Genomic DNA, 15,099 nt, shown 5'->3' on the forward strand with positions numbered 1-15,099 from the left:
TACTCATATATGACTGAGGGTTTTGACAGTGTTATAGTTTTAGTTCTTTATTATAAAGGTTGGCTGTAATGTCTTCCCCAGGGCTTTTCTAAAATCCTACTCTTAGTCTCTGAACTGTCTGGACTCTAGAATATACTAGGAGGAGCGAGGAATGAACCCACAGACTTTGGCTTCTAGTGGCCTAACAGAGGCTAAGAGTCTAAATCCACTGGTACTCATGCCCCAGCTAGCCTGTGGGCTCCATCCTGCTTCCATTAGTAACAGTGGCTCAGTGGCTCAGTGTCCACCACCAGAGTGCTTCTCCACCCAGAGAGAATTAGCACCTCTGGGACTGGAGGGAGCGGCTGTGGTTAGTTTGAAACAGGCCCCCAGATGGTCCGGAAGCATTCCTCCCTCTCTGGTCACTTATCCTTTTTATGGTCTTCAGCATTGTCATGGGCCTGTTCCTCTGAGCATAGTGCAGGCTTGGGACATTTCCCATAGAGTGCTTCAGATCTAAAACCCGAGACTGTTCCTTGTCACTGACTCTTCACACCTAACGGCAGCTAGGGACGTCAGGGTTTCATGTTGCAGCAGCTCTTTGATAGTGGTTGTTGCCTTGGTTCTTGCTGAGGATACATATTGAGTACAAGTTGGAATATAAAATTATTTATAGAATGTGTCTACTACTCATTGAGAATTTGTTAGAAAAGCTTTGTTTTCCTCACATTCTAAAATGTTCAAATTCCTTCCTAGGAGGCAGTGGGCTTTGGAAGACTTTGAAATTGGTCGCCCTCTGGGTAAGGGAAAGTTTGGTAATGTTTATTTGGCAAGAGAAAAACAAAGCAAGTTTATTCTGGCTCTTAAAGTGTTATTTAAAGCTCAGCTGGAGAAAGCCGGAGTGGAGCATCAGCTCAGAAGAGAAGTAGAAATACAGTCCCACCTTCGGTGAGTTTTCAGGTTCATGTTCAAAGCAATATTCACCCATGCTGCACCCCTCCCCCTCCTGTAATGTCAGCCTCCCACTGCCCAGGTCCGTGCACTCCCTCTTATGAGGCACTGTCCTCAAACGCATGGCCCCCGTTCCTCACCTCCTGCTCCCTTATGAAAAAGATTAGATAGCTTCTGTGCTGCACTGGGTTATAATCATTCTCCTGTGATTCTCCTATGCTCTTCATGTTAAAATAAAATTGTATTCCTTTTCTTTTCTTTTCTTTTTTTAAAGTATAAATTTACTTTTTAGAGGGCCTGCTTTTCATAGTACCCCAAAAAATGATTAAACTTGTCATCTTTCAAAGAGCACTTAAGTGCTCTGATCCTGAAAAATCACTTGAGGATTTAATGTTTTGTTAATGGAATAGTTTATATGGGCAAGTCTTTTTGGTGGATAATGAAGGGGAACAGCACCCCTTATTCTGAAGTATGCAGGGGTTGCGAGCAGCCACCTGCAGGTTGACTGGGGCTGGTGGGTTTTTGTTTTTCCTTTTTTTCTTTTTCCTTTCAGTGTTTTTCAGATTTGAATCAGATGCTAATACTTCAAGTCTGGCCACATTAGGCCTGGTGTGTCTCTACCTGGCAATACCTGGCTGGGGCTGGGAGGGGCAGGCATCTTACATGGGCTGTGCTTCCCATTGCCTGCTTCCCACTGGCCACAGTCTGCACCTGCCCAGTCTGCTCAGCACCCATCTACTGCCATTGCTGATCACTGCTTTTATCTGTCACAGGGTCTGGGTATCAAGCTACTGTGGCAATGCCTTTTTTTTTTTTTTTTTTTTGAGATGAGTCTCGCTCTGTCACCCAGGCTGGAGTGTAGTGGCGTGATTTCAGCTCACTGCAACCTCTGCCTCCCAGGTTAAAGCGATTCTCCTGCCTCAGCCTCCTGAGTAGCTAGGATTACAGGCGTGCACCAACAAGCCCAGCTAATTTTTGTATTTTTAGTAGAGACGGGGTTTCACCATATTGGCCAGGCTGGTCTCAAAGTCCTGACCTCGTGATCCTCCCACTTCGGCCTCCCAAAGTGTTGGGATTACAGGCGTGAGCCACTGTGCCAGGCCATGTGCTTTTTTTTAGTATGTAGATAATTAATATTCAGCTGAATTTTCCTCCTAAGAATAAAGGTGCCTAAAGGAAGGAAATAGTCTTAACTAAACCAGAGGTCCATTAATACTTTGAAATGCTTGTAAAATGAAATGTGGGTCTATGTATTTTTCTTGGAGTGGGTTTACAGTTTCAGATTCTCAAGCGGAGTTTGGAGTGTGGTTTCACGGTAAACACCACTGGTTTCACATGAAGAGTTTGTTTGACATTTAGTACATAGTCTTCTGTCAGCTCCAAACCAGGTGTTAGAATGTTTATCCTTTGTTGCAGGCATCCTAATATTCTCAGACTGTATGGTTATTTCCATGATGCTACCAGAGTCTACCTAATTCTGGAATATGCACCACTTGGAACAGTCTATAGAGAACTTCAGAAACTTTCAAAGTTTGATGAGCAGAGAACTGCTACTGTAAGTGTTCATTTATTGTCCAGGCTAATTGTGTTTCCTGTATACCTGTCCTCCATAGCAGTGTACCTTTCATTATAGTAGAGTGGGTGTTGTCTTGACGGAAGGATAGCTTAATATCAAATATTTGAAGTGGAAAAATCAAAAGAGCTTAGTTGTACCATATGTACAGATAAAGTCTAGAACCAGGCAGAATGTTGTGTCTGCTTTTGTGCCTAGTTTGCACAGCTGTTTTCTATGGAAATGTATCTAATGTATATAGATAGTCACCCTCATTTTCTTTAATAGATTTTTAATTTTAGAATAGTTTTTACTTTTTTTTTTGTTTTTAAAGGGACAGGGTCTTGTTATGTTGCCCAGGCTGGACTAGAACTCTTGGACTCAAGTGATCCTCCACCTCAGCCTCCTGAGTAGCTGGGACTACAGGTGCACACCACTGTGCCTGGCTAGGATAGTTTTAGATTTACAGAAATTGTGAAGGCAGTACAGAGACTTCCCATATACCCCACACTGAATTTCCTGCTAATTTTCCCACTAACATCTTGCATTAATATGGTACATTTGTCACAATTGATGAGCCAATATTGATATATAACTTAACTCAAGTCCACATTTTTTTCAGATTTTCTTAGTTTTTATCATGATTAAATTGGGCTTATGGGTTTTTGAGGGGAGGTCAGAGGTAAAATGCATTCTTATCACATACCAGGGATGTAAACTCTTATGACTTTTAACTGTGGATGTCAGCTTGATCTCCTGACTGAGAGAGTGTTTGTCTGGTTTCTCCACTGTAAAGTTACTATTTTCCCTCCTTTCCATACTGTATTTCTTCAAAGGAAGTTACTATGAATAGCCCACACTTAAGGAGTAGAGAGTGGAGGGAGTATTTCCATAAATTATCTGGAATTCTGTGCCAAAATAAAGCTGTTCTCCCTTATTTATTTCATCATTTATTTATTTAAAGATGTAGACTCCTGGGTATTTATTTTATCCCTTGAGCTATAATCCAGTACTTTATTTTGTGGTTCAGATCACTACAACTTTGGCCACTGGGAGCTTTTTTTCTTTTTTTTGTTTTTGTTTTTGAGACGGAGTCTTGCTCTGTTGCCCAGGTTGGAGTGCAGTGGCACGATCTCTGCTCACTGCAACCTCCGCCTCCTGGGTTCAAGGGATTCTCCTGCCTCAGCCTCCCAAGTAGCTGGGAGTACCGGCACCTACCACCACGCCCGGCTAATTTTTGTATTTTTAGTAGAGATGAGGTTTCACCATATTGGCCAGGCTGGTCTTGAACTCCTGACCTTGTGATCTGCCTGCTTTAGCCTCCCAAAGTGCTGGGATTACAGGTATGAGCCACTGCACCCAGCCTGCTCTTTTTCTTTTACCACGTTCCTGGGAAAATCACTGTAGTTTTGTCTTGCGTGTGTGTGTGTGTGTTTGCACTTTCTTACTTTTTTTTTTTTTTCCTTCTTTTGAGATGGAATCTCACTCTGTCGCCCAGGCTGGAGTGCAGTAGCGCAGTCCTGGCTCACTGCAGCCTCCGCCTCCTGGGTTCAAGTGATTCTCCTGCCTCAGCCTCCTGAGTAGCTAGGATTAATAGGCATGCACCACCACACCCAGCTAATTTTTGTATTTTTAGTAGAGATGGGGTTTCGCCATGTTGCCCAGGCTGGTCTCTAACTCCTGACCTCAGGTGATCTGCCTGCCTCAGCCTCCCAAAGTGCTAGGACTACAGGCGTGAGCCACCACACCTGGCCTTGTACTTCTTTACTTTCTGATACAAGATGCTGAAGCCTCATCTTGTATATTTCCTGCTCCTGTCCTAGAATCGAACCATTTCTCCAAGGAGCCCTGGTTCCTCTTCTTGGAGAATGTTATTATAAACCAAGATCTGGGCACTTGTACTCATTGCTACTGTGGTGTCACTACTTCTAGGCTTTCAGCTGACAGAGCAAGGAAATATTTGTGGATAGTAATCTGTGTATAGATTTATCCATCTGTCTCTTCTTTAAGCATACCATGAATTCATACCGATGTCTTCAAGTTGAATCCATTACCACGTTTCGTTCTAACTTCCTCCTGTTTACCTGTAAACTCCCACTCCAAAAGTGAGAAACCTGGATTTCACTGTCCACCATCCTTTTACTTAATTATTCAATTCCAGTATACATGTATAATGGTATCGGAATTGTTAACCAGCTGCATGGGAACCAACTTGATCAATTAGAGTGCTTATGTGCACTTCCTTTGGCCTTTGTCTTAAAGACTCCACTAGTTTCCAAAGCTGCTTGGATCAACACTTTACCCTCACACCCTTTAGTAAGATGGTTTCCTACATTTGTAATGCAGTGAGATTCTTTTGTCACAATCTGCATGCCCAGGATGGAATCATTTACATTTTCATATCCTGAGATTGATTTTTGTGTGTTTGCTGTAAAGTTCTATGAATTTTGACAAATACACAATGCCATGTATCCACCATTACGATATACAGAATAGTTTCACTGCTCTTGAAAAATAATCCTGTGTCTCAGCTACTCATCCCTCCCAACCCTTCCATCTCTGGCAACCACTGATCTGTTTACAGTCTCTATTGCCTTTTCCAGAATATCATATAATTGGAATCATAACAGTATGTAGCCTTTTTAGATGGGCTTCTTGCACTTAGCAGTATGCATTGAAGATTCATCTGTATGTTTTTGGAGGCATGAGAGCTTGTTCATTTCTTTTTATCACGAAATCATATTCCACTATTTCAATATATGGAAGTACCTCAGTTCATCTACTGAAGGGTATCTTGGCTGATTCTGGTTTTTGTCAGTTATGTTTTGGCTATAAACATTTGCATGCAGGTTTTTGTGAAACATAAGTCTTCAAATTAGTTGGGCACATATCTAGGAGTGCTATTGTCAGCTTATACAGTAAGACTTTATTTTGCTTTGTGAGGAACTGTCTTCCAAAATGATTTTTACATTCTATTTTACATTGCATTACACATGTAGGAAACCACCTTACTAAAGGGTGTGAGGGTAAAGTGTTGATCCAAGCAGCTTTGGAAATGAGTGGATTCTATAAGACAAAGGCCAAAGGAAGTTGACATAAGCACTCTAATTGATACAGTTGGTTCCCACAGGGCAGCTGGTTAACAATTCTGATACCATTATACAATGGCAATACGGTTATCAGAACCAATGAATTGAGATCCTATTGCTTCTCATAGTTGCCAACATTTGATGTCAGTGCTTTGGATTTTTGTTTGTTTTGAGACAAGGTTTCACTGTCACTCAGACTAGAGTGCAGTGGCGTGATCACCCACCTCAACCTCCCTGGCTCAAGCAGTCCTCCCAGCTCAGCCTCCCAAGCGGCTAGGACTACAGGCATGTGCTTCCGTGCCTGGCTAATTTTTGTATTTTTTTGTAGAGACAAGGTTTTGCCTTGTTGCCTAGGTTGGACTTGAAATCCTGGTCTCAAGTAATTCATGCCTTCCAAAATATTGGGATTACAGGAGTGAGCCACTATACCTGGCCTAGTGTTTTGCATTTTAGTCATTCTAATGGGCATGTGGCGGTATCTCATTGTTCTGATTTAGTTTCCTAACGACATTCAATGTTGAACATCTTTTTTTTTTTTTTTTTTTTGAGATGAAGTCTCACTTGTCACCAGGCTGGAGTGCAGTGGCACAATTTTGGCTCACTGCAACCTCCGCCTCTTGGGTTCAAGTGATTTTCCTGCCTCAGCCTCTTGAATAACTGGGACTATAGTCATGCGCCACCATGCCCAGCTAATTTTTGTACTTTTAGGGTTTCACCATGTTGGTCAGGATGGTCTCGATCTCTTGATCTTGTGATCCGCTTGCCTCAGCCTCCCAAAGTGCTGGGATTATAGGCGTGAGCCACTGCGTCCAGCCTTGAACATCTTTTTATGTGTTTATTTGCCATTTGTGTATCGTCTTTGAGGCACCTGTTGGAATCTTTTGCTTTTTTGAGTTTTAAGAGTTATTTGTATATTTTGGATGCAGGTCGTCTGTCACACATGTTTTGCAAGTATTTTCTCCCAATGCATGCCTTGTATTTTCGTTCTCTTATCTGTGTCTTTCACAAAGCTGTTTTTATTTGACTTTTTTGAGAAAGGGTCTTACTGTGTCACCAGGCTGGGGTGCAGTGGTGCGATCTCTGCTCACTGCAGCCTCTACCTCTTGAGCTCAAGTGATCCTCCCTAGTAGTTGAGACCACAGGTGGGTGCCACCATGCCCAGCTAATTTTTGTATTTTTTTGTATAGACATAGTCTCACCATGTTGCCCAGGTTGTTGGTTTTTTTTTTTTTTTTTGAGACAGTCTTTCTCTGTCACCCAGTCTGGAGGGTGGTGGCGTGATCTTGGTTCTTAGCTCACTGCAACCTCTACATCCCGGGTTCAAGCAGTTCTCCTGCCTCAGCCTCCCAAGTAGCTGGGATTACAGGCGTGCGCCACCACGCCCGGCTAATTTTTGTTTTTAGTAGAGACGGGGTTTCACCATGTTGGCCAGTTTGGTCTCAAATTCCTGACCTCAGGTGATTTGCCCACCTCGGCCTCCCAGAGTGCTGGGATTGCAGGCGTGAGCCACTGTACCCGGCCTCCCAGGCTGTATTTTTAATAAAAGTCCAAATGTGTCAGTTTTTTCTTTCATGATTGTGCTTTTTATGCTTCTCCTTTTTTAAGTGATTAAAATTACTTGTTTTAAGAAGTTGAAGAGTCTTAATTTGGGCCGTTTCTTATTGGATTGACAGCTTGATAAAGCATGTTGGATGGTGGTTACTTTGATTTTTTTCCCGTTTCTTGGTGGAGATCTCTGGGTAGCGTGGACATTAGTTTTCTTTGTTTTTGGCATTGATGTACATGGCATTTAAATTCAAGTAATTTTACTTTCAGTATCTGATGAAATCACACTACTATGGACATATGGCCCTTTGGTCTTGTCTCTGCAACAATGACATGCTGTTTTACACTTAAAGACTTAATCTTAAATGTTTGTGCTTCTCCTAAGTAGAAACAGATCTCTAATTTGCTTTTTAAATATTAGCTAAACAAATCAGCTTCTTATTTAATTGGCAATTAATATTTCTTTATGAGTTCAGCTTTTGGGCCAGCTTTCTCTTACAGCTCAATAAGGAAATCTGTGCTCATTCATGGTAGTGACTGCCTCAGGTGCTCACATTATACCCTTGGGTTTTTTCCTTGTCATCTTGATTACGGTGGGTTGGAGTTTGTTGTTTTGGGTCAGTTAATCTTTTTCTTCAGTTTCTGATATTGATATCCTACTTTAAAAGATTCACCTTATACCAACAGTATAAAATTACACATGATACTACTTCTCTGTTTTCTCTCCTCACACCCAAGGCTTCAATCTAGATGGAGGTTTGGTGTAAGCAGATAGCTATTTGAAAGAAAATGAAAGATTATTTCTGTCTAGATTCCTTTGCAGTTAGAATGAATACGCATGTACCTGTTTTCCTTTTCAGATGAATTCAAATAAAACTAATTGTAGTGACATGTCAGTGACCTATCCATACCTGCAGTCTAACAACATGTGAGGTGTGGAGGGAGTGGCAGTGCCAGAGAGCCGTGGCGAAACTAATAGCTTCTTGTCTGGAAATGACTGGAGGAGTGAAGTCCATTGCCTCTTGAACTTTAATGTGTGCAATTAAAGCATCAGCAACCCAAAGTCGGTGTAGTCAGAAGAGCAGCTTTCTTGTATTTGCCTTCAGTTTATCGTGGTCTGAATTTTGATCTCTGGCTTTGGACTGAAAGAATGAAAAGTGTTTTTTCTGCCAGTGACATTTGGTGTTTACTCATCTGTTTAGTAAACCTTTTTGATGTAAAATAATGTTCAATCCTGTCTAGCAATTGCTTTAGAAAGGAAACTCAAACTTTAGGCAGTGCTAAATATATTTTTTCAATATTCAAACAGTTATCTGTATGATAAAATAAATTCTGGGCCAGGCATGGTAGCTCACACTGGTAATCTCAGCACTTGGAGAGGCCAAGATGGGAGGATCACCTGAAGTCAGGAATTAGCGACCAGCCTGGGCAACATGGGGAGACTCTGTCTCTACAAAAAAAAAAAAAAAAAAAAGAAAGAAACATTAAAAATTAGCTGGGCATGGTGGCACACACCTGTAGTCCCAGCTACTGGGTGGGAGGATTGCTTAAGCCCAGGAGTTCAAGGCTACAGTGAGGTCTGATCATGCCGTAGCAATCCAGGGTGGGTGACAGAGTGAGACCCTGTCTCTTAAAAATAAATAAGTAAATAACATACATACATACATACATACATACTAGATTTGTTGGCTAAATCTTAGAGATAGGGACTGGAAAACTTTTCTTTTTTCTTGCTTTTTTTTGAGATGGAATTTCATTCTTGTTGCCCAGGCTGGAGTGCAATGACGTGATCTCGGCTCACTGCAACCTCTACCTCCCGGGTTCAACCAATTCTCCTGCCTCAGCCTCCCGAGTAGCTGGGATTATAGGCATGCACCACCACGCTCAGCTAATTTTTGTATTTTTAGTAGAGACAGGGTTTCACCATGTTGGTCAGGCTGGTCTCGAACTCCTGACTTCAGGTGATCCACCTGCCTTGGCTTCCTAGAGTGCTGGGATTACAGGCGCCGGGCCAGGAAAACTTTTCTTACAAGATAGTAACTCGGCAGGGTGCGGTGGCTCATGTCTGTAATCCTAGCACTTTGTGAGGCTGAGATGGGAGGATCATACTTGAGGTCAGGAGTTTGAGACTAGCCTGGTCAACATAGTGAGACCCCCATCTCTATTTAAAAAAAAAAAAAAAGATAGTAACTTAAGGAAATAAAATTAACAAAAGGACTGATTTCTTATGTACTTCTATGCTGACTTAGTGTAACCCAAAATTTAACATGCTATTTAATATGTCAGTGCAACTGCTTTTTAGTTTCTGTTTATTGTTCAGGATAATTTCTTTCTCCTGATATTCTTGAAGTAAATTTTTAGCTTTAAACAAATTCTTCTGTCACAGAATGATCTTGGTTTTAAAAAAGGAATTGACTATACTTGAAAAGTTAATTTTATTTTTCTAAAAAAGAAAAAGGCAGTATTTACACACCTGAATCCTTAATTTGTACCAGTTCTTCAGCACTGCCTTACTTCCTTGCTGCGGGGCTGTTTGTTGCCGTATGGGGGTGTAACTGTTAGGTTGGTGCAGAAGTAACTGTGTTTTGCATTGAAATGGCACCAACCTAAGAGCTAGCTCTAACTAGCTGAACGTCTTCTGTCTTTCAACATCACACCAGCTGTATTAGCAAAGAGATAACTAAACATTGGGTAATTTCACTTCATGCTAACCATTATAAATTGGTTCAGTTGATTCTGTGTGTGTGTGTGTGTGTGTGTGTGTGTAGACTCATGTATAATTTCTACAATGCTTGCTTTAAAACCTGCAAAATGTGTTTTTTGTTTTGTCTTTTCCTTTTTGAGACAGGGTCTCACTCTGTCACCCAGGCTGAAGTGTGATCATGGCTCACTGCAGCTTTGAGCTCCTCGGCTCAAGCGATCCTCCCGCCTCAGCTTCCCAAGTAGCTGGGACTACAGGCATGCACCATCATGCTTGGCTAATTTTCAAATTTTTTTTGCAGAGATGGAGTCTTGCTGTGTTTTCCAGGCTGGCTTTGAATTCCTGGGCTCGAGTGATCCTCCCACCTCAGTCCCCCAAAGTGCTGGGATTACAGGTGTGAGCCACTGTGTTTGGCCAAAACCTGCAAACCATGTTAAATCTATGTTGTGTTCCTTTCAGAAGAGATATCTAATATTAACTTGTGTTATACAAAATCTAAAACATAGGCTTTCAATATTTTTTTTAACAGTATATAACAGAATTGGCAAATGCCCTGTCTTACTGTCATTCGAAGAGAGTTATTCATAGAGACATTAAGCCAGAGAACTTACTTCTTGGATCAGCTGGAGAGCTTAAAATTGCAGATTTTGGGTGGTCAGTACATGCTCCATCTTCCAGGTATGTAACTTTAGAGGTGGAAGTTGTTTGGTTTACCAAAGCCCTGGGAGCTAATCATGAGCCAAATATAAAATATTTTAGTGTAGATTTTGTGCTATAAGAGGGGTAGGTAGCTAACCCAGAAGTACCTTGGAGTAATTTAGGCTTAATAATAAACTAGGGTTTGCAAGAAAATTTTATTCTGTGGTGATTTGGGGCTATTAACAGTGTTCTAGGCCTAGGGTTAAAGATGCTTAATGTCCTTAGAGGCTAATGAGGGGATGAATGAGTCAACAGATAGGACAAGTATATGACAGAGGTGACGTGCCCATGTGTTGAGGGGGAGGAACTCTTCACCTCTGCTGCTTCCTGGATGAGGAGATGGGGAGATGTTCCAGAGGACAGCACCGACAAAGGTCTAGTGCTCAGACTGCAGGTCATATCACGGAACTTGAATCACTAAATTAGTTTGGTGGAGCTTTGAGGGCAGTGGTGAGAGATTCTCTTTGGTCTGCCTCTGTCAATAGTAGGGATAGTCCTTTCTTGTCCCCTGTCACAGCTGAAGCAGAGATGTCAATCTCAAAACAATTCAAATCTTAAAGAGCTTTCCACATGAACTACAATATCTTTACTGTTTTAAATTTGAGTTTAAATAAGCTTTGAAACTTCATGTGAAGTGGGGCATTTTAAAACATACATCTACCGATCAAGGTTTGTCAACTTTGGAGGACTCAAATTATAGCCAGATGACTTAAAAATCAAGCTAGTTAAAAAAAAAAGTATAGCCTAAAACAGATTATATGTGAGGGAGAAATCCTTTGCTTTTGTTACAGAGCACTTCTAACTGTTCCCAGCAATGCATTGAATCTGCTATTGCAGTCTTTTTTTTTAAAAAAAAATACTGGTTGTCATTAGTGGGAGCTGTTATCTGGTAAGACAAACCAGAATAAAGAATTATAGGCTTCATGGAATTGCAGAGTTAAACTATTTTAACCGGTTGAATTGTGATAGAAAAGATGGCTTCTTGCTTTTTGAAAAGATTACTTACATAACCGATAGTCACTTCACTCCGAATCCCAGATGTTAATCATCATCATTTCCTGGTTATTGCCTCAGTTTGAGAACCCCCGATTCAGTCCGTTGGTGGTGATGGAGGGGTTAGATGACCAGAGTGGTAGCTTCTTAATCCTACATCACAATTCAGTGGTGACTGTGTGCTCAGTGGGTGCCAGGCCTGGCTGAACACAGCACCAGGGCTATGACAGCGTAAGCATCTATGGTGAAGAGCAGCTGGTGACAAAGCAATACGAAACCACACGTACTGTTCTGGCTTGGTGTCTGCTGTCCCCAGCTTTTTTCCAACCTTCATTACAAAAACCTAAACCAACAGAAATGCAGAAGTGGTAGTTGATGGCCTACCTGTCTATCCAGTGCCTGCGTTCAGCAGTTTTTCCCATTTAGTCAGATTGCATCTACTTTTTTGGTGAACACTTGAAAATACGTTGCAAACATCATGATGCTTCAACCGTAAGCACTATAATAGCATGCATTTCCTAAATAAGGATATTCTCCTATATACTTAGAACTATGATCACTCCTAAGAAAATTAACAGCATTGTCAGTATCTAATATTTAGTCCACGTTCAAATTTCTCCTATTGTCTATGACATCTTAGAGCTGGTTTGTAAAATCAGAACTCAACCAAGGCCCATGCTTTGTATTGGATTGTCTCTGTGGTCTTAAGCCAGACGAGTCTCCCACTTTAAAGAGGACTTTTCTGATTGTGTTGCCACTTAACTTGGACCTTTATTCCCCGTATTTGCTGAAAACTGGAATGGAGGTCTCAGGACCTGAAGAGATTCAAGTTAAAAATTTTTTTTTTTTTTTGAGACGGAGTCTCGCTGTGTCGCCCAGGCTGGAGTGCAGTGGCGCGATCTTGGCTCACTGCAAGCTCTGCCTCCCGGGTTCACACCATTCTCCTACCTCAGCCTCCTAAGTAGCTGGGACTATAGGCGCATGCCACCACGTCCAGCTAATTTTTTGTATTTTTAGTAGATACGGGGTTTCACCATGTTAGCCAGGATGGTCTCTATCTCCTGACCTCGTGACCCCCCACCTCGGCCTCCCAAAGTGCTGGGATTACAGGCGTGAGCCACCGCGCCCGGCCAAGTTAAATATTTTTGGCAAGAGTACTTCATAGGCCACCCTCAAAATTTCAGCCTCTCTCATACCAAGGATCTATCACAAGGCAGCATGTATCTACATCTCCACCCCAGTGCTGTTACAACGGGACAGTTTCTAGTGTCTTGTCATTGCGACCAGGCTCTTAAGATTCTTAGCATATCTGTAATATCCTCATGCAGATGTAGAACTCCAAATCGTATTTGCAGAGAACTCTGCATGGCAACTTTTATATGGTAGTGATACTTTCAATTTCTTACATTCTAGATCATTCAGGGAGGTTCTGGAGTTGGACAGATTTGGGGTTAAGCTTGGTGGCTAGCTGTGTGACTGTACACACCTCCCTTCATCTGTGTCCTATGGGAATTTATAATAGTAGCTACTTCGTAGGGCATAGGATCTGGCCCAGGGGAAGTCTTCAGTGTTAGTGGAATCTTCAATGATTTTAGCAGCTGTTGTGATCATAAAACCAGAAGCACATCAACCTGAGCCTCCCTCTTTTTAGGAGGACCACTCTCTGTGGCACCCTGGACTACCTGCCCCCTGAAATGATTGAAGGTCGGATGCATGATGAGAAGGTGGATCTCTGGAGCCTTGGAGTTCTTTGCTATGAGTTTTTAGTTGGGAAGCCTCCTTTTGAGGCAAACACATACCAAGAGACCTATAGAAGAATATCCCGGGTAAGATGCAACTGAAAAGGACCCAGCGCGTCTGCTGGAATTCTTTCCTGATCAGCCTGAACTTCAGGCCAAGATCTGAATATCTGTACTGTTTGATCTCTCTAACCTGTGTGTTGTGATATTTTATCATTTGTTGTACTCCAGGTTGAATTCACATTCCCTGATTTTGTAACAGAGGGAGCCAGGGACCTCATTTCAAGACTGTTGAAGCATAATCCCAGCCAGAGGCCAATGCTCAGAGAAGTACTTGAACACCCCTGGATCACAGCAAATTCATCAAAACCATCAAATTGCCAAAACAAAGAGTCAACGAGCAAACAGTCTTAGGAATCATGCAGGGGGAGAAATCCTTGAGCCAGGGCTGCTGTATAACTTACCAGGAACATGCTACTGAAGTTTATTTTACCATTGTCTGCTGCCCTCAATCTAGAACGCTACAAGAAATACTTGTTTTACTGAGCAGGTGTGCCTTAACCTCCCTATTCAGAAAGCTCCACATCAATAAACATGACACTCTGCAGTGAAAGTAGCCACGAGAATTGTGCTACTTACACTGATTCATAATCTGGAGGCAAAGTTCGACTGCAGCCGCCCCGTCAGCCTGTGCCAGGCATGGTGTCCCCACAGGAGGCAAATCCAGAGTCTGGCTGTGGGGAAAGTGACCACTTTGCCTGACCCGATCAGTTAAGGAGCTGTGCAATAACCTTCTAAGTCCCTGAGTGAGTGTGTAACTTATTGGGTTGGCCACGCCTGGTAAAGCTGTTGGAATGAGTATGTGATTCTTTTTAAGTATGAAAATAAAGATATTTGTACAGACGTGTATTTTTTCTCTGGTGGCATTCCCTTAGGAATGCTCTGTGTCTGTCCAGCACCCTGGTAGGCCTGATTGGGTTTCTAGTCCTCCTTAACCACTTATCTCCCATATGAGAGTGTGTAAAATAGGAACATGTGCTCTACCTCCATTTAGAGACTTGCCTGGGATACAGAAGAGGCCGTGTGTCTCAGAGCTGTTAAGGGCTTATTTTTTTTTAAAAACATTGGAGTCATGGCATGTGTGTAAACTTTAAATATGCAAATAAATAAGTATCTATGCGTGGAGTACTGTGTAATTCTTTCCACCATCTGTTCATTGTTGGCCTGGAAATGAGCAGGGGCAGAGAGGAGCAGGTCTCGCTCTCTTCTAGTCCTGCCTCTTCTGGTATCTCCTGTTGGGCGTACTCCTAATACTTCGTTATATATAGTGTTTATATATTTGCCGTCTGTCCATCGACTAAAGATACAGTGAAAGTGACCGTGATGAAGGAAAAGTGCTGAATTTAGAGCTAGTAGAGAAATCTGCTTGCACAGCCAATGCTCAGTGCAAGAAACTGGACAGCAGGTATATCAGGATATATCGTAACAAAGTGGCCAACATAGAGAAACTTAAAAACACGACTGAGTAAAATTGCATTTGCCAGCCCTCTTGGGACAAAGGAGCTTCTGGTTCTCACAGTCTTGAGCTGAACTGACTTTGACATTCCCAAATAGTTCTTGTGCCACCCTCCCAAGCTATAGTTACTACCACGTGACTAACTTCCCCAGTGTTACCAGTGAGACTTGGGATGTTTCCGCAGACACAATCCCATACAAGCAAAGAAAAGCTCATTGGAGTAGCACATTAATACACTGGTCACAGTGCCACTTCATCAACAACCATGGCTTACCAGAAGGAATATTAAAAAGTTCATAAAGATGTTTCACAGAATTTAAGCTGCTCAGTTTGTC

At 42.1% G+C, this 15,099-nt stretch overlaps 1 protein-coding gene across 4 annotated transcripts in view; it reads left to right on the top strand.

The window, feature by feature from the left end:
* The window catches only part of AURKA (aurora kinase A), a 23,132-nt gene extending 8,705 nt beyond the window's left edge, over positions 1–14,427 (top strand). For all 4 annotated transcript variants that reach the window (XM_025398669.1, XM_025398667.1, XM_025398668.1 and 1 more), the window contains 5 exons: positions 736–927; positions 2,347–2,485; positions 10,347–10,495; positions 13,161–13,335; positions 13,480–14,427. In XM_025398669.1, the coding sequence (XP_025254454.1) occupies positions 736–927; positions 2,347–2,485; positions 10,347–10,495; positions 13,161–13,335; positions 13,480–13,662 (838 nt within the window). In that variant the 3' untranslated portion in view covers positions 13,663–14,427. The remainder of the gene's footprint in view (positions 1–735; positions 928–2,346; positions 2,486–10,346; positions 10,496–13,160; positions 13,336–13,479) is intronic.
* The last annotated feature ends 672 nt before the right edge of the window (positions 14,428–15,099 follow it).

This window comes from Theropithecus gelada, chromosome 10, assembly GCF_003255815.1.
Source record: "Theropithecus gelada isolate Dixy chromosome 10, Tgel_1.0, whole genome shotgun sequence".
In the NCBI taxonomy this organism is placed as follows: Eukaryota; Metazoa; Chordata; class Mammalia; order Primates; family Cercopithecidae; genus Theropithecus; species Theropithecus gelada.